This window comes from Macaca mulatta, chromosome 13, assembly GCF_049350105.2.
Source record: "Macaca mulatta isolate MMU2019108-1 chromosome 13, T2T-MMU8v2.0, whole genome shotgun sequence".
Taxonomy (NCBI): domain Eukaryota; kingdom Metazoa; phylum Chordata; class Mammalia; order Primates; family Cercopithecidae; genus Macaca; species Macaca mulatta.
Window position 1 is genome coordinate 22,099,477 of NC_133418.1, and position 25,919 is coordinate 22,125,395.

At 42.9% G+C, this 25,919-nt stretch overlaps 1 protein-coding gene across 3 annotated transcripts in view; it reads left to right on the plus strand.

Annotated features, from left to right (window-relative positions):
• MERTK (MER proto-oncogene, tyrosine kinase) overlaps positions 1 to 25,919 on the plus strand; it is a 133,659-nt gene that overhangs the window by 66,079 nt on the left and 41,661 nt on the right. For all 3 annotated transcript variants that reach the window (XM_001086951.5, XM_077959003.1, XM_077959004.1), the window contains 4 exons: positions 1,297 to 1,383; positions 4,234 to 4,349; positions 11,790 to 11,973; positions 19,090 to 19,241. In XM_001086951.5, coding sequence (XP_001086951.3) covers positions 1,297 to 1,383; positions 4,234 to 4,349; positions 11,790 to 11,973; positions 19,090 to 19,241 — 539 coding nt within the window. The remainder of the gene's footprint in view (positions 1 to 1,296; positions 1,384 to 4,233; positions 4,350 to 11,789; positions 11,974 to 19,089; positions 19,242 to 25,919) is intronic.

The following is a 25,919-nucleotide window of genomic DNA, read 5'->3' on the forward strand; positions in this document are numbered from 1 at the left end:
CCTCGGGAGGAAGACCATAGAGGTGAAGTGACATTTTCATCACCTGTTACCAGAGTACATTCTGTCAACATGATACACCACTTGATCATCTGGCTCAGGTAGTTTGTCAGTTTCTCCACTCAAAAGTTTTCTTTCTTTTTTTTTTTTTTTGCTTTTTCCATAATGTACTTGTTGGAAGGAGTCACTGTATGCAGCCCATTAAGGAGTGGGGAGTTATGCTCCACCTCTTTGAGGGCAGAATATCCAATAAACTATTTGGAATTATTCTGCAAGAAGGTTTGTCTATTCTCTCCAGTTTATCTAATTATTTACCGATATCAGTAGAGACTCCTGGATGTTTTTTTCTTCTTTGGGTTATAATCCAAAGCTACTTTATTTTCTTGCTCAAATTGTGCTAGCTTTGGTCATTGGGAACTCTTTGAGTTAGCTCCTGTGTCTCTTTGACATGCCGCATCATTGTCTCTCTCTCTCTCCGTGTGTGTGTGTGTGTGTGTGTGTGTGTGTGTTGTGTGTTGTGTTTGTTTTACATTTTACTCCAGACTCATATATTTCCTGCCCCAATCTGAGAATCAGCCATTTCTCCAAGAGCCCTGGTTCCATTTATTGGAGAATGGCATTAGAAAACAAGATCTGGGTAACTTGTCTTCCTATTTAAAATTAATAAATCAATTTTTAAAAGATGTCTTCAAACCTCTGAAATGATAGAATTTTTCATTTAGCACTAGTGTCTTCTCTTCAATTAGTTATAACGCCTTGCATTTATGTAATACATCCTTGTGAATTGACCAGTTTTTACTATTAAAAAATGATTCATTGCAACACATCTTCTGAGATTTTTAAGCTGTGGCTTTTATTTTGCTATTTCTGGTATTCTGAAATATGCATAGCATAGTGGCACTGTATGTACTGGGGGGATAGGCAGCCTATCCTATCAAGTGAGCCTCAGAACCCACTTTCATTAATATTAATGTTAATATCCTTAATATTTTCCTAAATATCCAGCGATTTGCAGTAAAAGTCGAAATGATCCTGTTTTATTACCTAATGTCTCATTTATTCAGGATCTGAATAAATGAAAGCAGCTGCCTTTTGGGCCCATGGCTGCTTTGCTCTTGGTGCCTTGGGTTTAATCCCAGGTTTGTTTCTCCGTAGCTAGCACACCTTTTAAATTAACTTTACCCTAATGCCCAAAAGCCATGAACCAAGAAATAACATAATGCAAAGACAACCATAGAATTGTGGTGAACAGCAGCCTGTTTCTGTGCTGCTGGTCTCATGAGTCTCCTTCCATTCCAGGCCTGACGGAGATGGCAGTCTTCAGTTGTGAGGCCCACAATGACAAAGGGCTGACCGTATCCAAGGGAGTGCAGATCAACATCAAAGGTAAGCAGCAAGACTAGGTTCCCCATGCATGTTCTGGGAGCTGGTGAGGACGCAGCATGAGCTTGCAGCCGGCTGCCTGGGTGTGGGTCCTGGCTTTCTCACTGATGTTCTTTGTGACCTTGGACAACTCACTTCTCCTCTTTGGTGTCAGTGTTGTCCTCTGAAAAGTGGAGATAATGACAGAACCTACCTGTTGTTGAGGCTTATTGATTGAATACAAGTAAAATTACTCGAAGTGCCTGGCATATAGGTCTTTGATAAACATTCACTCATTGAGCTCTGCTTACTCCAAGAAGAAAATAAACTACAATGTTTTCTCTTTCTTAGTTCCTGTTTTCACTTTTCTCTCTTCCACCCTGAACTACTCATTAACCCTTGAAGAGGCCTGGGGATGGGGCTGGCTTGGGGCATGATCTAGGAAATGGACCCTGTCCTTCCCAGGTCAGCAGGGCCAGACATGACTCAGGGAGACAGAGGAAAAGCAGGGAGCAGATCACTCTTTGGAGCCCAATGCTCCTATCCCTCTTCCTCCTAAACTCCGTTTTCCTCTTGGTTCCTCTGAGCTAGGATTTCACTAGGCTGAGCTTGCTTGGCAGTGAGTTATGATGATAGAATTAAAAGCATACATTTGAAGGCCTCCAGGCTAGTGGAGACATTTCAGTCCAATCTACCTTATTCTCCTTCTGTGTGATCAAAGGTATTAAACTTGAAATATGAAAGAAAAGAAAAACCTACAAGTAGATACTACCTTTTTATCTCGTATTAAATCATCCTCCTAGTGTGTCATAGAAATTCAAGCAAACTTTATGTTTTATTATTTGATCTTAGTTTAAATATTGAGAAGTAATTATTTGGCTCATGTTCCTTTCCTCTTGTCCTTAGGGAAGCAGTGCAAGGAAAAAGCAGAACTTGTTTAATAATGAATTAAAGGTTGGGTACATACAGAAGGAGGATTCAAAATTACAAAAGAAATTATGCTCAAAAAAGATGCTAATTTTAGTTTCAGCAAATCAACCGGACAAAGGCTATGAAAGGGAATATCCTAAAAGTTCACTGGGATAAAAAAATAACCAAACTAAAAGTTATTACTGGAGGAAGTGTATAACTTCCTTCCTTCATCACAATTCCCATTATTACGATTTCCAAAAGACATGTTGGGAATGTCAAAAATTCATGAGTGGGTGTGAGTTTATAAAGACTTTTTCATAAAGTATAAACTTCTTAAAATTTAAAAATATATAAAATGAAAAGCACTTCTTCAATTTTATGCTTCAGAATCTCTGCTAAGATTTTGTTCTATTAGATCATTCTCCAAACTTCTGTTTCTGGCTTTCTTTTACTGTAAAATTTATATCAAAGCTACCAAGACTCTCTTCTTCTAATGTATAATTACTATGGTATATGTGGTCAACTTTTGGTCTGGAAAGGCAGTTGCTTTAGGGCAGTTCCACAAATAATCTGCAGAGGAAAGTGAGTCAAACCTTACTCTTCCCCATTCCCAATGCTGTGCGTCTACTAGCAAAACCCAAACTCCTAAATGTGGCCCCCAGGGCACGCTTGATATGGTCTTAACACACCTTCCTCCTTCTCTCCTGCTCATTCCATCATCACCTTCATCCTCACCACACCACCCCCCCCCGGGCCTCATCCACAGCTCCCTGCATTTATTCCTCACCACAGCTCCATGCAGCGGTGCTGTTACTCTCCCCATTTATAGAGGAGAGAACTGTGTGTAGTTGTAGACAGGGCGTGTAGCTGTGCCTGGGGCCATACAGCAGGACAGGGGGTAGACCAGACTTACAGTCCCTGCTGGTGTTCCCACCGTCTACTTGCTGCCCTTGGTAATAGGCCTCCAGTGTCCTGTTGAGGGACACAAGCTCCAGGGTCAGGCAGACCAGAGTTCAAGTCCCCGTTGTACGGCTTACAACCTCTCTGTGACCTTTGCCAAGTTTTTAACTTCTCTCATCCTGTTTCCTTATCTGTGAATGGGGCTTGTAAGACTAGCTCTCTAATAGGATTCTAGGAATGATAAAAGAAAGCCCTCAAAGTGTCTGGCACATAGTAAGCACACAAAATGTTAGCCTTCATTTTTAATTACGAGTGTAATTATTATTATGAATTAAATTCAGCACAAAGCAATAAGATTCCCCAAATTTAAGATCCTTCTTGGATTCTAATTGAAATAGCTACCCTTCACCCACCTGTAGCCAACGGTGTAGCACACCCTTTCCAGACACGCACCTCCTCCCCTCCCCCAGCAGATGCAGTTGGCTCTTTTGATTGAACCGACTCTTAGTGTTTTCTCAGCCTGGAAAGCTTCTCCCCCTACACATGCACACATACACATGCACACTTACACATGCACACATACACATGCACACATACGCATGCACACATACGCATGCACACATACGTGTGCACACTTATGCGTGCACACACCCTCCTGTGGCACCCCTCTCTTCTGATGACAGGGCGCTCCTATTCCTGGTTAACGTGGGTCGCCTATACCAGGCCGTGTGCTCCATGAGGGCAGAGCTATGACTGTGTCTCTCTTTAGTGCACTAGTGCCCAGCCAGGTACACACAGTAGTCCATGAACATGTACTCCGTAAAGGACATGAGTATTCCACATCTTTTCCAGTTCAAAGTCCTCCTCATTTCATCAGTGGGTCTGCGTTCCACTTCTTTGGCCCTTCACTGGAACACTTATCCGCAGGCTGGTACAATTATCCTCAGGCATAGGGAGGCTCCTCTTGAAAACATAATTCCGTTTATTAATGCATTTGTTTGGTAGCTGTAGCCTCTCATTATCTTTAATTGTGTTTGTGTGTGTGTGTTTTGTTTTATGCAGCAATTCCCTCCCCACCAACTGAAGTCAGCATCCATAACAGCACTGCACACAGCATTCTGATCTCCTGGGTCCCTGGTTTTGATGGATACTCCCCGTTCAGGAATTGCAGCGTTCAGGTAAAGCTCCGTGGTGAAGGGGGAAGTAGCTGTTTAGCGCTCTCTGTGGGTCTAAGGATTTTTCTTCCTTCCAAGGATGGACACTGAGGGCATTTCTCCATCTCTGTACAGAGTCCCCTGACCTCCCTGCTTCAGTGTCCAGCATGCATGCACCATTCTATGTCCATGCTCTGCCCACGACACTGTGTCCTTCCTGTGCAGGTTTCAGGGCCCAACCGGAAGCAAAATGTGTTTCCAAGGGAGAACATCATGAGGCCAGGGAGAGTCCTTCTTCTTTTGTTTTTTTTTTCTTAGACAAAGTTTTGTTCCTGTTGCCCAGGCTGGAGTACAATGGCGTGATCTTGGCTCGCCGCAACCTCCACTGGGTTCAAGCGATTCTCCTGCCTCAGCCTCCCGAGTAGCTGAGATTACAGACATGCGCCACCATGCCCGGATAATTTTGTATTTTTAGTAGAGATGGGGTTTTATCATGTTGGTCAAGCTGGTCTTGAACTCCCAGCCTCAGGTGATCCGCTCTCCTCGGCCTCCCAAAGTGCTGGGATTACAGACAGACATGAGCCACTGTGCCCAGTCAAGACCAGGAAAAGTTCATTTTTAAGGTCCCAAAACACATGCTTATGACCAGGAGTTGAGGAAGCCAGGCACTCCCCAGTGTGGCTCCTCCTGGGCTGGTGGCCATGAAGGACAGAAGGGCCAGCACAAGATAGATCGTCTGTGCTATTGAGTGTAGCACCTTAGCCAGTGTCACCTGGGGATCCTGGGCATTACAGGCCTTGTGGAGTCTTCAGACATTTTTCCCTGCTGCCTAGAATGGGTATGAAACAGTGCTATTAGCTGTCCTAAAATGATACCTTGCCCATGATGTAAGCTCTGCTCTTGAGTGTTCACTTCATAAAAATGAGAATGGTGGCAGTAACACAACTGTTTACTAAGGGACCACAATGGCCCAGGGGCTTTGCAAACATTATCTTCTTAAAAGACACCAGCACTGCAGGCTCAGAGTACTCACACAGCCTGTGAGTGGCAGAACCAGAACTCAAGCCCGGGAAGCTCCAATGCCTACAGCAGCGCTCAGAACCATCAGCTCTCCCGTCTCAGGAGAGACATGGCATTTGGGAGCAGGTTATCGAACATGCAGGAATTATCCACTAGAAGTATGAATGCCTGGTACTTATTCATACAGTAGGGTCAGGAATTAGTTTACTAAATATCCGGTCTCATTAGTTAAAAATATGTTAACTTGACACAGGCCAACTCAGCTCAAAGAATTTTGTGTTGACAACTAGATGTTTTTACTTGGTAGTCAAATTATTTTCTCTGTTCTTACCGCCTCCAACTCTTATGTAACAGCTGTTCCTTCCCTGAACAGGAAAAGCCTGTATTATCCCTAAAATAGCCTCCACCCTCACCCACCGCCTCCAGCCTTTCTTAATTCTTGCTCAGTTTTTTTTTTTGTAAGCCTCCCAAGCACTGGTAAGTGTTAGGAATTCTTATTGCATCTACAATTCCTCACCAGGAATGGCCTTTTTTGTGATTGATTTTTTTAACACCTTTTTTTGAGATATAGTTTACTTTTTTAAAAAAAAATTTGAGGGTGCGGTGGCTCAAGCCTGTAATCCCAGCACTTTGGGAGGCCGAGGCGGGTGGATCATGAGGTCAGGAGATCGAGACTATCCTGGCTAACATGGTGAAACCCCATCTCTACTAAAAATACAAAAAACTAGCCGGGCGTGGTGGCGGGCGCCTGTAGTCCCAGCTACTTGGGAGGCTGAGGCGGGAGAATGGCGTGAACCCGGGAGGCGGAGCTTGCAGTGAGCCGAGATCACGCCACTGCACTCCAGCCTGGGAGACACAGCGAGACTCCGTCTCAAAAAAAAAAAAAAAAAAAAAAATTTGAGACGTAGTCTCACTCTGTTGCCCAGGCTGGAGTGCAGTGGCACAATCTCGACTCACTGCAACCTCTGCCTCCTGGGTTCAAGCAATTCTCCTGCCTCACCCTCCCGAGTAGCTGGGACTACCGGCCAGTGCCACCACACCCACCTAATTTTTGTACGTTTAGTAGAGATGGGGTTTCACCATGTTGACCAGGCTGGTCTTGAACTCCTGACCTCAAGTGATCCACCAGCCTCGGCCTCCCAAAGTGCTGGGATTACATGTGTGAGCCACCACGCCCAGCTGAGATATATTTTATATACCATAATATTCACCCCTTATTTAAAATGTACAATTTAACGGCGTTTAGTATATTCAAGAGTTGTACAGCCATTACCACTGTCTAATTGTGTCTGTATCTAATTTGTAGTTTTCTTGTGGTAGCTTTTTCTGGTTTTGGCATCAGTGTAATATTGACCTTCTAGAATAAGTGTGAAAGTCCTCCTCCTCCTCCTCCTCCTCCCCCTGCCCCTCCTCCACCTCCCCCTCCTCCTACCTTCCCCTCCTCTCCCCTCCTCCTCCTCCCTCCTCCTCCTCCTTCTTTTCTTGGAAGAGTTTGTGAAAGATTGATGTTAAATCTTCTTTAAATATTTAATAAAATTTGTTCTCTTTGTGGAAAGTTTTTTCAATACTAGCTCAATCTTTTTACTTGGTATACATCTATTCAGATTTTCTATTACTTCTTGAGTGAGCTTTGGTAGTTTCTATGTTATAGGAATTTGAACATTTCATCTTAGTTATCTAATTTATTGGTATGCAATATAGTACATAGTATTCCGTTATAACCTTTTTTATTCTTTGAGGTTAGTAATAAGATCTCCTGTTTCACTCCAGCTTTTAGTAATTTGTTTTCCCTCTTATTTTTCTTAGTCCAGCTTAAAGTTTGTCAATTTTATTGATCTTTTTGAATAACCAACTTTTGATTTTGTAAATTTTTTCTATTTTCTATTATCTGTTTGATTCATTTCTGCCTTAATTTTTGTTTCTTTTTTTTTCTGTTTGGTTTAGTTTGCTCTTTTTCTAGTTTTGTAAGGTAGAGGTTAGGTTATTGATTGTGTTTTTTTATTTAAAAAAATAGGCATTTACACTCTACATTTCCCTATAAGCACTGCGTTAGCTGCATCCCATAAGGTTTTGTTGTTGTTGTTGTTAATTTCAAGTTTTCTGTCATTTTCCTTGTGATTTTTTTTTGTACTCTTGAGTATTTAGAAGTGTGTATTTAAATTGTCACATAATTATGAATTTCCCAAATTTTCTTCCTTTACTGATTTCTAGTGTTATTCTACTGTGTTTGCAGAATATACTTCATATGACTGTGATCCTTTTAAATTTCTTAAGGCTTGTTTTATGACCTAAGTTCTATCCTAGAGAAAGTTTTGTGTGCGCCTGAGAAGAATGTACATTCGGCTGTTGTTGGAGGAAGTGTTTTGTGCATGTTGTTCAGGTCTCATTGGTTTAGAGTCTTCGGTCTTCTGTTGCCTTGCTGATATTCTGTCTCATGGTTCCATCTGTTATTGAAAGTGGGGAATTGAGATCTCAACTCTTATTTTGAATTGTCTATTTCTCCCTTCCATTCTATCAGTTTTTGCTTCATGTTATTTTGGGGCTCTGTTTTTAGAAATATCCAGGCCTCTTTCCCTAGAGGTAGACATTTATTTATTTATTTGTTTGTTTGTTTGAGACAGAGTTTCGCTCTTGTTGCCCAGGCTGGAGTGCAATGACGCGATCTCGACTCACTGCCACCTCCACCTCCCGGGTTCAAGCAATTCTCCTGCCTCAGCCTCCTGAGTAGCTGGGACTACAGGCACCTGCCACCACGCCCGGCTATCTTTGTGTTTTTAGTGGAGATGTAATTTCATCATGTTGGCCAGGCTGAGGTAGACATTTATATAACAGAGACATAACTGAAGCATGGGCCAGCCCTTTTTAAAACTGTTACCAAAGCGCTGAGCTGTTTGAAGAGCCTGAGAGGACATGAAACACGAGGATGGTGAGCTTCAGGGAGACTCTCAGGAAGAGTACCGCGCCACCTTGAGACAGCAGGTCTCAGGGTGACGTGAGGTGGGCAGGATGGTTGAAAAGTCTGAAAACACCAGGTCACCCCTGATGATGGAAGATGATCACACACAAGCTTTACCTGCTCTCTCTCTGCCATGGTTTTGGGTGTTCCTGGTACAGATGGAAAAGCATCCTGAGACGGCCAAATTCCAGTCCTTTCTTGCCCATCTTGGATTCTGTGGTGCTGGATATGGTGATTCTGTTCTTGTCCCCCTTGGCTAGCTCAGCCTCCGTTCATCCTTTCTCTTTTCCATCTCTGGTAGGCTTTCGAGATTTGGCAAATAAGAATACGGAACACCCAGTTAAACTACACGAATAATCTCGTGACATACCTACCTATACTGAACAGTTACTTGTTGTTTCTTTGAAATTCAAGTTTAACGAGATGTCCTTTGTATTCTCTGGCAGTCCTACTGGGGTTAATTGGCACAAGCTCTAAAAGTTATCTTTTCTATTCTGTCATTAACAGTGTATTCCCATTTTTTGAAGGGACCAAGTATGGCTTTGTAACATTATAATTTTAAACTCTGACTCGGGACCAAATGAATGTTTTGGATGAGATTCAGATCCATGCGCTAGCAGGACACACCCTCTCACTTCCTTTGGTCCTGATCTTAGCTCTTTTCTTCACCCATTTTTGGGCCACACACTCCATTTCTATTTTGAGCTCTCCCACGTACTTCTTGCCACTTCATGCGCTCTTTTCCCTGAGGACCCACTGACTGAGAAGGGCTATTATGGAAACCCTGTTTTCCTCTAGGAACGTGCTCTCAGAGAGCGTCCCTGTGCCTGGAAATGCTCCCCACGTGTCTCCGGAAGTGGGGCGGGGAGGAGAGCCAAAGTTTTCCTCCACCTTCGCTTTGGTGGTTGGTCACCAGGAAGTAGGTGCACACTCTAAAGTGAAACAAACAAAAAGTGATGTCTGCCAACAGCCACCACCAAGACAAGCGTCCGAGTTCTTGTTTCTCCTCTGGTGGCTCCTCAGGTCAAATGATACCTTCTTGTCTCCCACGGGGTCTGAGTCAGAGGAGAAACTCAGCCCCTACACCATACTCCTGCTATCCGCCAGGGGATTTGGAATTCCAGAATGTTTATTTCTGGTTCATTGACCTAAGATGCAAACACACATAGCCTGAAATTATAGTACTGTATATCCACAGCCCAGAACTGCAAGCCCATTATTAACAGCAATACATTTTGTGGCCTGAGGATTTTTCCCAAATTGCTCTCAGTTGCTTGTTTTACCCGATATCATTTTGTCTGTTCTGATTTTATAAGTGCCACATATTACAGAAATTTTGAAAAAGCATGTAGTGGAAAACAAAATCCCATACTCTCCCTTATCCCCATACCCAGACAGGAGGTATGCAAGGAAAAAGATGGAAGTTTCACCCAGGACTAGATTTGTGCTGGGAATCGCCCTCTCTTGCCTATGCATACAGAGATTTGGAGAGGGATGTGGAAAGACTGGTGGAGTTATGGAGGGAAAGATAGGCAGTATGTTTAAAGCAGATTTGGAGAAAAGTTTTCTGGAGGAGAGGCAAATGACCCTTTCCTATATCTCCCCATCAAAGAAAAGAAAAAAAAGCCAAGAATCTACATTTCCTGTGTGTGCTTCTGGAACTGAATTTCTGTTGGGGTCGAAGGGGTTAAGAATAAAGGCCACACTAAAATTAGCCTCAGGATGGGTGCATTGGCTCATGCCTGTAATCCTAGCACTTTGGGAGGCCAAGGCAGGCAGATCCCTTAAATCAGGAGTTCAAGACCAGCCTGACCAACATGGTAAAACCCCGTCTCTACTTAAAAAAAAAAAAGCCAGGCATGGTGGCAGGCACCTGTGATCCCAGCTACTCTGGAGACTGAGGTGGGAGAATCACTTGAACCTGGGAGACGGAGGCTGCAGTGAGCTGAGATCGCACCATTGCACTCCAGCCTGGGCAACAGATTGAGACTCCATCTCAAGAAAAGTAATAATAATAACAATAAAATAAAATAAAGTTAGCCTCAAGGCAAGAGCAGCGTTCCTCAGGTTACACAATAAAAAGAAAGATTAAGAAACACTGGGCGTGGTGGCTCATGACTGTAATCCCAGCACTTTGGAAGGCCAAAGGCGGGTGGATCACCTGAGGTCAGCAGTTCAAGACCAGCCTGGCCAACATGGTGAAACCCTGTCTCTACTAAAAATACAAAATTAGCTGCGCGTGGTGGCACACTGCTGTAATTCCAGCTACTCAGGAGGCTGAGGCAGGAGAATTGCTTGAATCCAGGAGGCGGAGGTTGCAGTGAGCTGACATCAGGCCACTGCACTCCCGCCTGGACAACGGGAGCAAAATTCTATCTCAAAAAAAAAAAAAAAAAAAAAAACAAAGAAAGAAAGAGGCCGGGCGCGGTGGCTCAAGCCTGTAATCCCAGCACTTTGGGAGGCCGAGACGGGCGGATCACGAGGTCAGGAGATCGAGACCATCCTGGCTAATATGGTGAAACCCCGTCTCTACTAAAAATACAAAAAACTAGCCGGGCGAGGTGGTGGGCGCCTGTAGTCCCAGCTACTCGGGAGGCTGAGGCAGGAGAATGGCGCAAACCCGGGAGGCGGAGCTTGCAGTGAGCTGAGATCCGGCCACTGCACTCCAGCCTGGGCGACAAAGCGAGACTCCGTCTCAAAAAAAAAAAAAAAAACAAAGAAAGAAAGAGGCCGGGCGCGGTGGCTCAAGCCTGTAATCCCAGCACTTTGGGAGGCCGAGACGGGTGGATCACGAGGTCAGGAGATCGAGACCATCCTGGCTAACACGGTGAAACCACCTCTCTACTAAAAAATACAAAAAACTAGCCGGGCGAGGTGGCGGGCGCCTGTAGTCCCAGTTACTCGGGAGGCTGAGGCAGGAGAATGGCGTGAACCCGGGAGGTGGAGCTTGCAGTGAGCTGAGATCCGGCCACTGCACTCCAGCCTGGGCGACAGAGCGAGACTCCGTCTCAAAAAAAAAAGAAAGAAACCCATCCTCTAAAAGCAGAATTTGGGAAATATTTCCTTTAAAAGGCAAAATATTAAATATTTCAGGGTTTGTCAGCACATATTATATCTGTTATCTCTGTTGCATATTCCATGAAGCAGCTGAAAGAAGTCAAGAATCGAAGAAGTTCTAAGAGAGGAGAGGTTTTATTTTATAGTATAATATGAATTCTAATCATCATAATTATTTGCTCCATTACCTGCCACAGTGAGAACTGTTTATTGTTATTTTAGGTGTTTTCCTCAGGTGTTCAGTTATTGTCCGAGTGGCATGAGTAACACACAGTGATGCTGGCGGGAAAATGTGTGTGTGCCCGGAAAGGAAGCAGGTCCTTCCCCTCAGCATAGAGGAAGGGCCACGTGCGCCAAATACACATATGCCCCGTGCCTGACATTCTCACCTCCTTACTAACGGCCCGTCCTCGTGTTTACTCTTCGTTTAGGTCAAGGAAGTTGATCCACTGAGTAATGGCTCAGTCATGATTTTTAACACCTCTGCCTCACCACATATGTATCAAATCAAGCAGCTGCAAGCCCTGGCTAATTACAGCATTGGCGTTTCCTGCATGAATGAAATAGGCTGGTCGGCAGTGAGCCCTTGGATTCTAGCCAGCACGACTGAAGGAGGTAATTCCTGGGGTTCAGAATGTATATTGCCCCCAATGGCATGTGATTCAACAAACCCTTCCCAGTGCCCTGACTGAGAGTTGAAACTTTGCTTTGTTTGGACTTTGTCTCTGGAGGAGAAAATTATTGAGGAGACTGATGAAAATGGGAAAGATATTTCCTCCATACTTTAAAAGCATTTAGTGACAAAACTTAGCCGTGTTATGTATAGGTAATCTTTTCTTGTACATAGAAGAAGATAATAGCAGCACACTTTAAAACATGCTCTCTCACAACACATCAATCAATACATGTTACCAACACAATAGTCAATACAGAAGCCTTTGGTGACCCCAACATATGTGAGGATTTCTCTCCACCAGCAAGCAGTCAGCTCTGCAGTGGAGACCAGCTGAGTGTCCTCCAATTTCAGTCTGACACTACATGGAGATAGCTTCAGATCCCACAGGTTGAGGGCTGGATCCCCAGGCCTCCCCTCCCTCCCGTCCCCGACCCCAGCCTTTAGATGCCAATCACAAATCTTGACCTCTGGAACTTCTGACTGACCAAGTGTTTCCCATGACCTCAGCTTTGTGTCCAATTAATTTGCTGGAACGGTTCACAGACCTCAGGGAAGTACTTACATTTACCAGTTTATCATAAAGGATATTACAAAGGATACAAATGAAGAGATGTGGAGGACGAGGTATAGAGGGAAAGGGCATGGAGCTTCCATGTCCTCCCTGGGCGCACCACCCTCCAGGAACCTCCACGTGTTCAGTTATCTGGAAGCTCTCTGAACCCTGCTGTCTTGGTTTTTTGGTGAAAGTTTCATGATGTCAGCATTCCTTCCTCCAGGTTATGGGTCAGGACCCCCTTTGTAATAAGGGTCTTGTGACCCACAGTCAGAAAGATGGGGAGGATTAGAGTCCTGCATAGAGGCACATGAAAGGAGGGCAGGAAGAACTCAGAGAGATTGTTTCCTGAGGCCTGCCCCTGAGGCGTAAAGCCCCCAACATCACAGCAAAAGATTGTAACCAGGGCTATGGGAGTTGTAAGCCAGAGACCATGACAAAAACCTGTGTGTGTGTGCGTGTGTGTAGGTTATTATATATGTGTACATATACACACATATATACATATAAAATAACCCACAAGTCCATTAAAATGTAATGGAATCATTCAAATGGATAGGTTTAATTGCATCATATTTTCTATTTGTTCTATCTGTAATTTGTTCTCCTTTTCTTCTTTTTCTTCATTTAAAAATATTTTTATATTTTTAATACTAATATTTTTATGATTCTTTTTTTTATTCTTTGTTTGGCTTATTAGCCATAGCTTTTTTTCTGTTCTTTTAATGGTTGCTTTAGGATTCACAGTATACATATTTAACTTATCACAGTGTACCTTCGATTTATACCACTTCATATATATTCTATTTTCTCCTTCAGATGTTTTTGGCCGTTGTCAAAGAGTTTACTTTAATGTGTCTTAAAAACCATTGCTACACTGTTGTTATTTTTGTTCAGTCAATAATCTTTTATAGAGAGATTTACATAACCAGGAAAAACACATGTTTATGCCTATAGTTACCATTTCTAGCGGTCTTCCTTTTTTGGTCTTTATATTTTATCTGGCATCATTCTCCTTCTTCCTGAAGAACTTTTTAAAAAATCATTTCTTGTAGTGTGTATCTGCTGGTGTGGTATTCAGCTCCTGTAGTCTGGGGAAAAATATTTATTTTACCTTTGAAGTGTTCTTATTTTTAGCCTTCATTTTTGAAAAGTATTTTTATGAGGTAGAGAACTGTAGGTTCACAGTTTTAGTTTAGTTTTTGTTTTTGTTTTTTACTTTCAGTACATTAAAAGAAGTTGCTCCACTATCTTCTTGCTTGCATTGTTTCCCCACAAGAAATCTGTGGTCATCCGAACTTTGTTCCTTGTATGTAATGTGTCTTTTGTCCCTATTTTCACCCTCATCACTGATTTTGAGCAATTTAATTGTGACATACTTTGGTGTAATTTTATTTATATTCCTTGTGTTTGGAGTTCATTGAACTTCTGGGGTCTCTGTATTTGTTGTTTACATCAAATTTGGAAAAAGTTTGGCCATTACTTCTTTACATTTTTTTCCGTTTCCACCTATCCTCTTTTGTAAGGACTACAGTTACATATATATTAGATCATTTGAAGTTGTCCCATAACTCACTGATGATCTATTATTGCTTTCCCCTTCTTTTCTGTCTGATTTTATTTTGGATAGTTTCTATTGCTATATCTTCAATTTCACTCATCTTTTTTGGTGCAGTATCTAATCTGACATTAGTCCTATCCAGTTTATACTTCATCTCATACACTGTAATTTTTATCTCTTTTTTGCATTTTTCCGTCTCTAACTTTTGGACCATCCAGAATGCACTTATAATTACTTTTCTTTTCTTTTTTCTTTCTTTCTTATCTTCCTTTTTTGAGACAGAGTCTCATTCAGTCACACAGGCTGGAGTGCAGTGCCAATCAGCTCACTGCAGTCTTGAACTGCTGGCTTAAGCAATTCTCCCACCTTCGCCTTCACCTTCTGCGTAGCTGGTACTACAGGCGCATGCCACCAGACCCAACTAATTTTTGTTTTTGTTTTTGTGTGTGTGTGTGTGTGTTTTGGGTATTTTTTGTTTTTTGTTGTTTTTGATGTTGTTGTTTGTTTCTTTGTTTGTTTTGAGACGGAGTTTCACTCTTGTTGCCCAGGCTGGAGTGCAATGGTGCAATCTCGGCTCATCGCAACATCTGCCTCCCGGGTTCAAGCAATTCTCATGCCTCACCCTCCCGAGTAGCTGGGATTACAGGCATGCACCAGCACGCCCAGCTAATTTTGTATTTTTAGTAGAGATGGGGTTTTCTCCATGTTAGTCAGGCTGGTCTTGAACTCCTGACCTCAGGTGATCCGCCTGCCTTGGCCTCACAAAGTGCTGGGATTACAGGCATGAGCCACCATACCTGGCGTGTTTTGTGTTTGTTTGCTTGTAGAAACAGGGTCTCACTATTTTGCCCAGGCTGCTCTCAAACTCCTCACCTCAAATGATCTTCCCACCTCAGCCTCCCAAAATGTGGGGATTATAGGCATGAGCCACCGTGCCCAGCCTTTTCATAACTGTTTCAGTGTCTTTGTTTGCTGTCCTAACATGTATGTTATGTGTGGGTGGTTTCAACTGATTCATTTATGTTTCCACTGTAGGTGGTATTTTTCAGGTTCGTTGCATGCCTGATAATCTTTGACTGGATTACAGACATTGAGAATTTTACAATGTTAGATGCTAGATATTCTTGTATTTCTATAAGTAGTGAGCTTTGTTTTGAGACACAGCTAAGCTAGTGGGAAACAGTTTAATCCTGTAGGGTCTTGCTTTTAAGATTTATTAGGCAGAACCCGAGGAGGGCTCAGTCTCAGGTCAGTTATTACCCACTGCTGACACAAGACCATTCTGTATGCCCTACTCAGTTATTACCCACTGCTGACACAAGACCATTCTGTATGCCCTACTCAGTTATTACCCACTGCTGACACAAGACCATTCTGTATGCCCTACTCAGTGCTTCTTGAATCATTAGATTTTCAGTCTGATTGATAGGAACAGGCACTATTGCCTTGCCCCGTGCGAGGCCTGGATACCATTACCTTTAATTGTTTCATGTGGTTCTTTTTCTGTTTTCCTTTAGAGGCATCCTCAGGATTCTGGTGCCTTCTCCTGGGTATTTGCCTTTCTTAGTTTATGCCCTCGTTTTCATGGAGCCCATTCTCAATTAGCTTCCACAGAATGTATACATAAAAAGTAAAGATTGTGGGAACTTGCATGTCCTTATGTAATACTGGCTTAGTAATTTTTTCAAATATAGAATTTTAGGTTGAAATTATTTTCCCTCAGAAGTTTAAAGGTGTTTTCGTATCATTTTTTAGCTTCATGGGTGGCTGTGGAAAATTCTGATACTTAAGTTTTCTATGTGAACTGTTTTTCAGTTTTAGTTTTTAAAATATCTTTTTCATCCTGGTTCTGTGATAAGCTGTGATGTGCAATTTGTTTTGGTCATTATCAAGGGCATTCAGTGGCCCCTTTGATCTGGAAATCTGGAAAGTCCTTTGGTCCTTAAACTTTTGTTTTTCCTTTGGAAATGTTCCAATCTCTGTTTTTTCCAGAAATTGTGTTAAACAATTGTTAATTAGACCTCTTTGATTGCTTCCTCAATTTTCTTTTTTCAAATTGGCCTATTTTCTTTGCCCTTTTATTCTACCTTCTTGGAGAGGTACTTGATTTGTCTTCCAATTCTTCTGTTAAATATTTTATTTTACTTATCATGTTGCTAATTTCAAGTTTTTTTCATTGAAAATTGTTTTCTGGTTCTCAATCATGAGAGTCTTTTCTGGATATCTCAATTCTTTTTTGTTTGTTTGTGTTTAGTTTTCTCTAGTTCCCTACACCGGCTTTGTCTCCTCTAAGCCCTCTGTTCTGTGTGGTTTTTTTGGTCCCTAACATTCAGTCGGGGGGCTTCCCCAGACCTCTGCTAATTTCTGCTGTCTGTTCCTATGGAAGAGTGAAGAGTCCTTGATTTGACTGGAACTTGGGCAGAGCTTGTAGGCTTCACTATCAGATGCCTTAAGTGTTTTGATCCAGATACTCCCAAGTGTCAAAATTGGTTTCTTTCCTCTGTAGCCGCTGACTTCCTCTAGAAAAGAAGTCTCCTGCCCCAGGAATTAAACGTGGCTGCTGATATTCTAGTAGCCAGGTGGGTGGGAAGGGAAGGTAGAGTCCTTGCCATTTAGTGTGTAAACTTTCACTTATTTTCCCAGGTTTCAGCCTGGCTCCTTATGCCTCCATTCTACAGGTGCTCTAAGTTTAGTGGCTTTCTGCTTCAGAGAAGAAATCACCCTGTGTCCTATGGCTATTTGAGGGCATACTTGCCAGGTGTGTAGGCATGGAGAAGACGGACTTTGAGAAGCAACTATTTCTTAATCAGACTTCCAATCACTCTTTCCAGTTTTCGTCCCTGTTTTACTACCTGGGCCCACAGCTTCTGAGCTGCTCTGTGGTTCTTTGGGGGAACATTGGCTTGCTGAGTTAATGATACCTTCTTCATCTCTTTTTCAGCTTTCAAATATGTGTTGAAATCTCTCTTCTACTGTTGACTCCCCTTTGCCTTGTGAGTTTATATCTTTTTAAATTCTTTATTGCCATCATAGAGGGGTTTTGGGAGGAGGCAGACTTACAGACGTGTTGTGTTGGCCATATTTATCCACAAATTCTACAACAGGTCTGAAAGTGTGTGACTGATTTCATAAGCAGCTTCAGTTGTGTGGCATTTTCTAAGCTGAAATTCATTTTAACTTCATGATGACTGTTTCTGGGATCAGCAGAGAAAAAGAGGGTTATAGTATCCTTTCACACATATCTGAAATATATAATTTAACCTCCCCTCATTCAACTACATGCAACAGTTTGGTGTATATTATTCCAATTGTTATTATTCTTTCTAGATATAGAAGATTTATTTTTTTTAATTTCTAAAATGGATCTATATACTTTTCACAATCTGATTTTTTTCCCCCATTGGATTTTTTTTTCATATCAATACATGTGATATACCTAATTCTTTCCAGTGGCCAGGTAATTAAGTATTCCATTGGAAAATGTATCAAAATTTATATTATTATTATTATTGTTACTTGAGACAGAGTCTCACTCTGTTGCCCAGACTGGAGTGCAGTGGCATGATCTCGGCTCACTGCAACCTCCGCCTACCAGGTTATATCGTAATTATTGACCGAGCATTGCATTTATTTCTATTTGTCATTATTATGCTGCAATAAATATAATATCACCTATAGATTAAATTCCTAGAAATGGTAAAATATTTGGTCAGAGAGCATATTATTTTCAATTTTAATAGATATAGTTAAGTTCTTCTCTCCCAAAAAAGACTGTAGTAATGATCTTAACTTGTTTCCCAAATTATTTTATACACGTACACACATGCGCACACTCACACACACACACACACGCACGCACGCACTTTTTAAATGTGTTGACAGATTAGCTCTGTTCAGATCATCAGTAACTTGCCTCTGGACTTTAAAATGGTGGCTGCATTCTGAGCTCAGCAGTGTTTCCTACCTTGTGCATCTCAGATGCCACCAAGCTGATCTCCAACTGGCCGTGTTGACTTTCTGCCCCACAGGTTTGTCGTGGAGAACATTGTTCAAGTTGTGTCTGCTTCACTTCCCCAGGAGTCCAGAGCACCACCCACCCTTCCTTCCCTGCCTTCCTCTTCTTTGCTGTTTTACTGTAGGTGCTCATGAAATTTCCTTTTTTTTTTTTCTTTGGAGATGGGGTCTTGCCCTGTCACCCAGGCTAGAGTGCAGTGGTGCAATCACAGCTCACTGCAGCCTTGACTTTCCAGGGTCAAGTGATCTTTCCTCAGCCTCCCAAGTAGCTGGGACTACAGCCCTGTGCTATCACACCCAGCTAATTTTTTTATTTTTAGTGGCAATGTTGCCCAGGCTGGTCTCAAACTCCTGACCTCAAGCAATCCTCTCCCTCTGGCCTCCCAAAGTGCTGGGATTATAGGCATGAGCCACCATACCTGGCCAACGTTTTCTGATTTTCTTTCTCTTTCTCTTGTTTTCTCTTTCTCTTTCTTTCCTTCTTTTCTTCCTTGCTTGCTTTTTCTGCCCAGACTGAAGTGCAGTGGCATGATCCCGTCTAACTGTAGCCTCAACCTCCTGGGCTCAAGGAATCCTCCTGCCTCTATCTCCGGAGGGACTGGGACTACAGATGTGCACCAAGCAGTCAGCTAATTTTTTAGTTTTTTGTTTCGTTTTGTAGAGAGGGTCTCGCTCTGTTCTGGCTGACATTTTCTACTTAAGAAATGGATTTCTAGGCTTCAGTAACCTAAAAGGGCTCACTGATTTAAAACTCATTGATTTCTCAGTGAAAACCTTAGTTGAGAAGGTGAAAATGTGCTATAAGTCTTGGTCTCATTTGAGTGCTTTTCACAGAGCATTTGAAAAACAAACACTTGAAAACCCAGATGAGAATGCATCTGTGTGTGCTTTGTGGTTCTTCATTCTTCTCTCCTTTTTCTTTTGCAGCCCCATCAGTAGCACCTTTAAACGTCACTGTGTTGCTGAATGAATCTAGAGATAATGTGGACATCAGATGGATGAAGCCTCTGACCAAGCGGCAGGCTGGAGAACTGGTGGGCTACCGGATATCCCATGTGTGGCAGAGTGCAGGGATTTCCGTAAGTCTAAACCCTAGAAGAGCACGATTGATCATCTTTCAACTTGCTGGTTTACTTCAGTTTTAGAAGCTTTCATTTGGTTTTGAAGAGACCTGGTGTGATTGAGTTAGGCAAGGCACCTTTCAGGGGAACAGAATATAGTAAATATTAGAGGTGACTGAACAGTTACAAAATTCTAAGGAGTCTTTTGGAACTTTCCTCACTCATTCATTCATTCACTTATTCGTGAGATAGATATAGATTTCATCCTCTGTTATCACCTGACTTTTGCCCTCATGGAATTTAGGCTCTTATAGGAAGACAATGTGGACTACCCAAATTGTAGCATTAGGTCAGGGAGCTACAGGGCTTAGCAGTCCAGCAATTCATGGTCTTTTGGAAATTTCATGGGACTTTGCAAAATAAGATGATCCGGGAATAACCTCATCCTCATAGAGAATGACAGGAGGTAAGCAGACACCAAAGGAGGGGACTAAGCAAGCTCACTGGCCAGCCTGGCACAGCTGCAGACAAGCCGAAATTAGACATGAGACTTACTGGATCAGGACATGCAGTCTGACACTGCGTAGCACACAACCAGGTGCATCAGCCAGATGGCACAGGTTCCCTGCCCCACCAAGTCCCATTGGGCAATGTGATGTATCCACTTGGTGGATTGTGCACCTGAGGGTACCAGGGTCAAGGGCTCAGCACCCTGTGTAGTGAGCAGCAAACAAGCTGATCCTCTGTGCAGTTGCACAGTCGTCATGCTGTGGCCACCTTGACCTACTTCATTGCCCATGTGACCGGCCCCAGCATGGCTCAGGGCTGGGGATGGTTAGGCCTTGCACTTTGTCACGCTCAGCAAGGATGAACAAAGATGCTTGGAGCCTGTGGCAGACTGCCTGTCCCAGAAAAGGTGGTACTTGAATTGGACTTATGTGTCAGTCAAAGTTCTTTAAAGAAACAGCTAATCGAACACGTATGTATAGAAGGAGATTTATGATGAGAAATTGACTCATGCAGTTACGGAGACTGAGACTTCTCACGATCTGCCGTCTGGAAGCTAGAGACCTGGGAGCCAGTGATGTAATTCAGTCCGAGTCTGAAGGCCTGAGAACAGGGGCAGTGGTGTAGATCTCAGTCCAAGGATAGGAGAATACTGATGTCTCAGCTTAAGCATTCAGGCAGAAGAAAAGGGGAGAATTCCTCCTTTCTTTACCTTTTGTTCTTTCTAGGCCCTCAGTGAATTGGATGAGGCCCAGCCACACTGGAGAGGGCAGTCTGTATTAGTGAGTCCCCCATTTCAAATAATAATCTCACTGGAAACACCTTCACAGACACACCCAGAAATCATGTTCAGCCACATAGCTGGGCACCTCTGTCACCCAGTCAAGTTGACACATAATATTAACCATCACAGCTTAGAGTAATCTTGGCAGATGAAGTTTGAGGAGTCTCAGATGGGAAAAGATAACATGAGAGAAGGCACAATATGGCAGCTGGAAGTTCTGACTCACTTGAAGGTCTGGAACATAACCCTTTTGTGAGAGCGAGGTGTGAGATGAAGCTGGATTGAGGAGTTCTGACCCTAAAATGCAGGGCCCTGAAAGTGAGGCCAAGGCAGGTAGAAATTGGTTGATAGCAAGGGAGCCAATGATAAGCATGAACTCAGGAGCACAACTTGAGACTTACAGATCATGATGATGACCTAGATGATTCTTCTTTTATGGATAATTACATTGAGTTTGCTGATATGAGTAACCTTGTGTGTGCTTGGAACTGGGTAGGGGTATGGTGGGGGAGCATCAATATGTCAGGTAATTCCTGCCTTATAATCAATCTAAAGCTGGCAAGATCCTTTAGATTTTTGCTAAAGCTGGCAAGTTCAGTGAAGACTGTCTAGTATAAGCACTGGTTTCATTTCACAGTGGCAAACAAAAGGCAAAGGGAATCTACCTGTGAAATAGTGGCTCCCTCCCTACGTACCAGCCAGTGCCCTTCCAACGACTTTGTTAGGCATGACTCCAGTCAAACCCAGAGGGACATTCGATTTTGATTTCTATGAAGTCTAAAGACCACTGCTATGATGTGAACCCTGGACCCACTACAGCAGCAGGAAAGGCAGCTAGATGATGCTGCCTGGGTGTGGTTAGGTGGGCAGCTTCTAGACAGGTTCCCTTCCCACCTGGGAAAGGAAGAGAGTAGGGTAATACTGCCTCCTTTTGTGACACAGAACATCCATGGAAGGGCAGATGCACTGGTTTCATTATCAAGTCTGTCTCTTCTTTACTGTGATCATGGAAAGCATGCTTCTTCTGTGTTGCCGTATTCCTGATCAATCTAACCCTGGTAACAAATTGCATTAGTCTGTACTCACACTGCTAATAAAGACATACCTGAGACTAGGTAATTCTAAAGAAAAATAAGTTTAATGCACTCACAGTTCCATATGGCTGGGGAATCCTCACAATCATGGCAGGAGGCAGAGAAGGAGCAAAGGCACTTCTTACATGGTGGCAGGCAAGAGAGCGTGTGCAGGGGAACTCCCCTTTTTAAAACCATAGGATCTCACAAGACATTCACTATCAAGAGAACAGCACAGGAAAACCCTGCCCCCAAGACTCAATTACCTCCCACCAGGACCCTCCCATGACAAGTAAAAATGAGGTTTGGGTGGGGACACAGCCAAACCATATCATAGATCCAAATTTTAGCTTCTTCATGACATCTATATGGAGCATCTGTATGTGATGACATCACATACAGATGCTCCATATAGAGATGAACAGGGTGAGTGGGTGAGCAGATGCACCCACCAATGATGCTCAAGCTTCGTTTTAATCATTTTAAGCCACATATCATACAGCATTTATCAAAACTGCCATTTTCTGAAAGGACACTTAAAATTTATTTTGAGTTCCCTGCCTCAGTTTACCTATCAGGAAGCAGACTGTTGGACGCAATAGGTGATGGAAGTAGAGAAAAAGAAGGCTTAGAAGTCCATGTCGTTCTGCCTCATAGTAAATGATCATGGTATTAATTAATTTTAAATAGCAATCCCGCTTAAAAGTCACAGCTGCGAGAGAAGCAGCCTTTCCTTTCGTCTTTTGTCCCCAGGCATTTGTGCGAGGTGCCTCTGGATTAACTGCATTTCTCCATTGGCTGAGTTGCAGGAATCAAATGCCTCTTTGAGAGAAAGGCTTTTGTTCACAATGCTGAATGCTTGGTAGAGCTGTACTAAACATAAAGGTTCAGCAGGAATTTTTATCTTTCTCTATTTGGCAGAAAGTCGTGATTACCAGCAGACACTTAGGCTGTCTAAAACAAGCCAGTTTGTTTAAAGAGCTGCAGGTCATCCTTTCTCCTTCTACTTCTGGCATGGGCGAAAGCTACTTTTCTGAAGGCGGCCTCTTGAGCTGAGGCGTTCTGAAGGGCAGCAATGATGAAAACCTCATGAATGACTGTGGCTGGAGAGCCTTGTGCGCTAAATGCCATTAGCGCTCAGCTAGGCTGTGCGTTCTCATTGCCCTTTGTTCAGAACGGTCCCCTCTGCAGGGAGAACAGAACTGCCACAGTTAGGGCCGTGACCTTTCCAGTCACTTACCTCCTTGGGGATGCCAGATCATGCCAGTGAGATCATTTATTGGGCTTTGCACTGTACTTTATGCATCATGACAGTCTTGTGACAACAAAGACCCAGTGGCTCACTTGACTTTGGAAAACATTCTCTGATGCAGCCAAGTGTCAAGCTTATGATCCAAAACTGGGGGCAAATAAGAACAGAGAAGAAAGGCGGACCCTGGGAGTGCCCTGAAATCCACACCCAAAAGGAAGTTTGAGATGATCTTGGCATCTGTCACTTTGATTTCCTTGAATTTCCTTCATCTCAGAAGGGCAAAGCTTAGACAAAACCTTGTCTCAAAATTATCCTTTCATTTTCATTTTTAGATAACTGACACTAAAGCTACTTCCTTATGCAGGACAGAGCAGTTGGATACTTTTTAAAGATATTTCTCACTTATAACTGTAATTAAGGGTGAGGTTTTTCATATGCATGCAATTTCAGAACTTTCTTGGCAGTCATTTTTGCTTGGCTTGTTGCAGTTACACTGCAGACAGGTCTGTAGCTTTCGTTCCCACAATGGTCATGTCACTTTCAGACTAAGAATCCTTTGATCTTTACTGTATGGATATTTATTATATCTCAATGATGATACCTACTTTTTTTGTTCTATTTTTCTTGCAATTACTTGCCTTCCAAATCAGAGCTTAAAATCCAAAGATAAGGAGCAAATACAATGTGTTCTCTTTGAAGTTGGAGGCAGGTCTTTCTCGTCTTTGTACTGTCTGAACACAGGGCCTTGACCTTGCTTTGTAGGCACTTATGGCATTATGGATTTGATCTGTAGGCCCAGCTACACCATCTAAACCAGCTGGAGAATTTCTCTCTGTGAAGGGGACAGTCTTTTATTAAGTTGGACTAGTATTTCCCACCCCACCCTCATTCCCATAAAGTGTCTGTGCGTGAAAAAAGAGTTCAGTGAGCAAATAGAGTTATAAAATATTGCATAGTATACCACCTTGAAGGCCCAACATGTATACTGGCAAGTTCAAGGCTCTTTGAAGTTCAACAGAAAATAAATCTGTTTAACTTTGACCCAGAATCGCCTAAACGTTAGGCAGAGACACATTTTTATATGTGCAATTTTTATGGAGCTCATTGCTTTGGGTTTATTGCTCCAATGCTAGTTTACTCTTCGTTTTCAAAGGGTATAGATCTTAGAAGGAATCTCATAGCAGAGATTCTTATAGCCTTGAGACAGCATGATATGTAGAACCAAATTTTTTTTTTTTTTTTTGAGACAGAGTCTCACTCTGTCGTTCAGGCTGGAGTGCAGTGGCACAATCTCGGCTCACTGCAACATCTGCCTCCCGGAAAACCAACTTCTTTAAAGACTCAGGGAAGCTGCAGTGTACTTGGCCCAAGACCTTGGCCTCCTAACAAGTTCCCCTAATGAGCTGAGCTGTGTGCCTGGATGTTGGCATGTGCCCACCACCTCTTCCTTTCTCCTTTTCTCCCTCTTTCTCACTGTCAAAGGAGAGCAGAGCATTTGAACTGGCGTTATCTTAAAGTATGAGGAATAGGCAAGGTTCTCATGGCCAACCAGGGATCTGAACCACTTCTGAAACCCAGGGATTGATCAAATAGGGTACATTTTGCCTGGAGGAGAAACCTACCATGGAGGTAAACTCCATGAATGGGTCAAATAAGCTTCTTGGTTTGGGGAACTAGACAGCCTTGATGATTTTCTCTAATGCACCAAGACTTGAAAGATACCATAAAGTCAATTCTGTAAGGTTTTGTATTTATTTATAGAGAAAGAAGACCCAACTGTAGCACCACCTTGAACATGATCTAAGGATAATCATAGCCACCACTGATTACTTGCAGAATGCCAGATCATGTACTTATGTGTTTTACATAAAGGAACTCATTAAACCCTTAACAGTGAGACCGGGCGCAGTGGCTCACGCCTATAATCTCAGCACTTTGGAAGGCCAAGGCAGGTGGATCACCTGAGGTTAGGAGTTTGAGACCAGCCTGACCAATGTGGCGAAACCCCATCTCTACCAAAAATACAAAAATTAGCCGGGCATGGTGGCGGGCACCTGTAGTCCCAGTTACTTGGGCGGCTGAGGCAGGAGAATCGCTTGAACCCGGGAGGTGGAGGTTGCAGTGAGCTGAGATAGCGCCACTGCACTCCAACCTGGGTGACAGAGCAAGACTCCATCTCAAAAAGAAAAAAAGAAAAAATAAATAAACCAGTGAATGTCTTTTCCTAGAGTGAGCACTCTAGCAAATTAAACAAACTCAAGGAGGGGGTCATGGAGTCCCTGATTTATAGCCAGCTGGTCAGAAGTACAGGTCAAACTACCTGGGGCTTGTGATTTGCATCTGAAATTGGGGGGGCTCTTGGCGGCTGAGCCCTCACCCTGTGGGATCTGACACTATCTCCAGGTGATAGCATTAGAATTGAACTGGGTTGGAGAATGCCCAGCTGGTGTCTGCTGTGGAACTGACTGGTTGTTTGTAGGGAAAAATTCTCATACACTTCTTGGTGACCAGAGGTCACAGAAGCCTTCTGTGTTGACTATTGTGGTGCGGGAGCAGAAAAAACAGCTTGTTTTTTTTCTGCAGGGGACATTTCTGGGTCCTGATGTCCACTGCCTATTTAGATTTGGAAACAGTCTCTGGATGGCCAACCCGGGTGCCCCCTTGGTCATGAATGATGGACTGCTCTCTCCTTAAGGATTGAGATGGTTCTATCCTTCACCATCACTAGCAAAATGACTGGCTTGAGAGTGAGTGACCAGGGAATACAGTTACCAATAGAACTGCCTTTGCTGTTCATTGATGACCTGTGACATCTGTCACCTACATGACCTGAGACTTCTTTCTGTCTCTGAAATCAAATTTCCAAAATTCAGAGATAAAGACATGTTCCTAGAACTTTGTTTCAGCTTTCACAACCCCTACAATTTCCATTTGAAAAGCCAGCCCAAATGCAACATTAGTTTCCTACACCAGAGAACATTATGATTATAGAGGTTTGGAAAAGGGGAGGAAGGTGTCGTATAAACCCTTAGTTCTGGTTATTTTTTTCCCTTTGTTTGAATGACATTGACTTTTAAGTA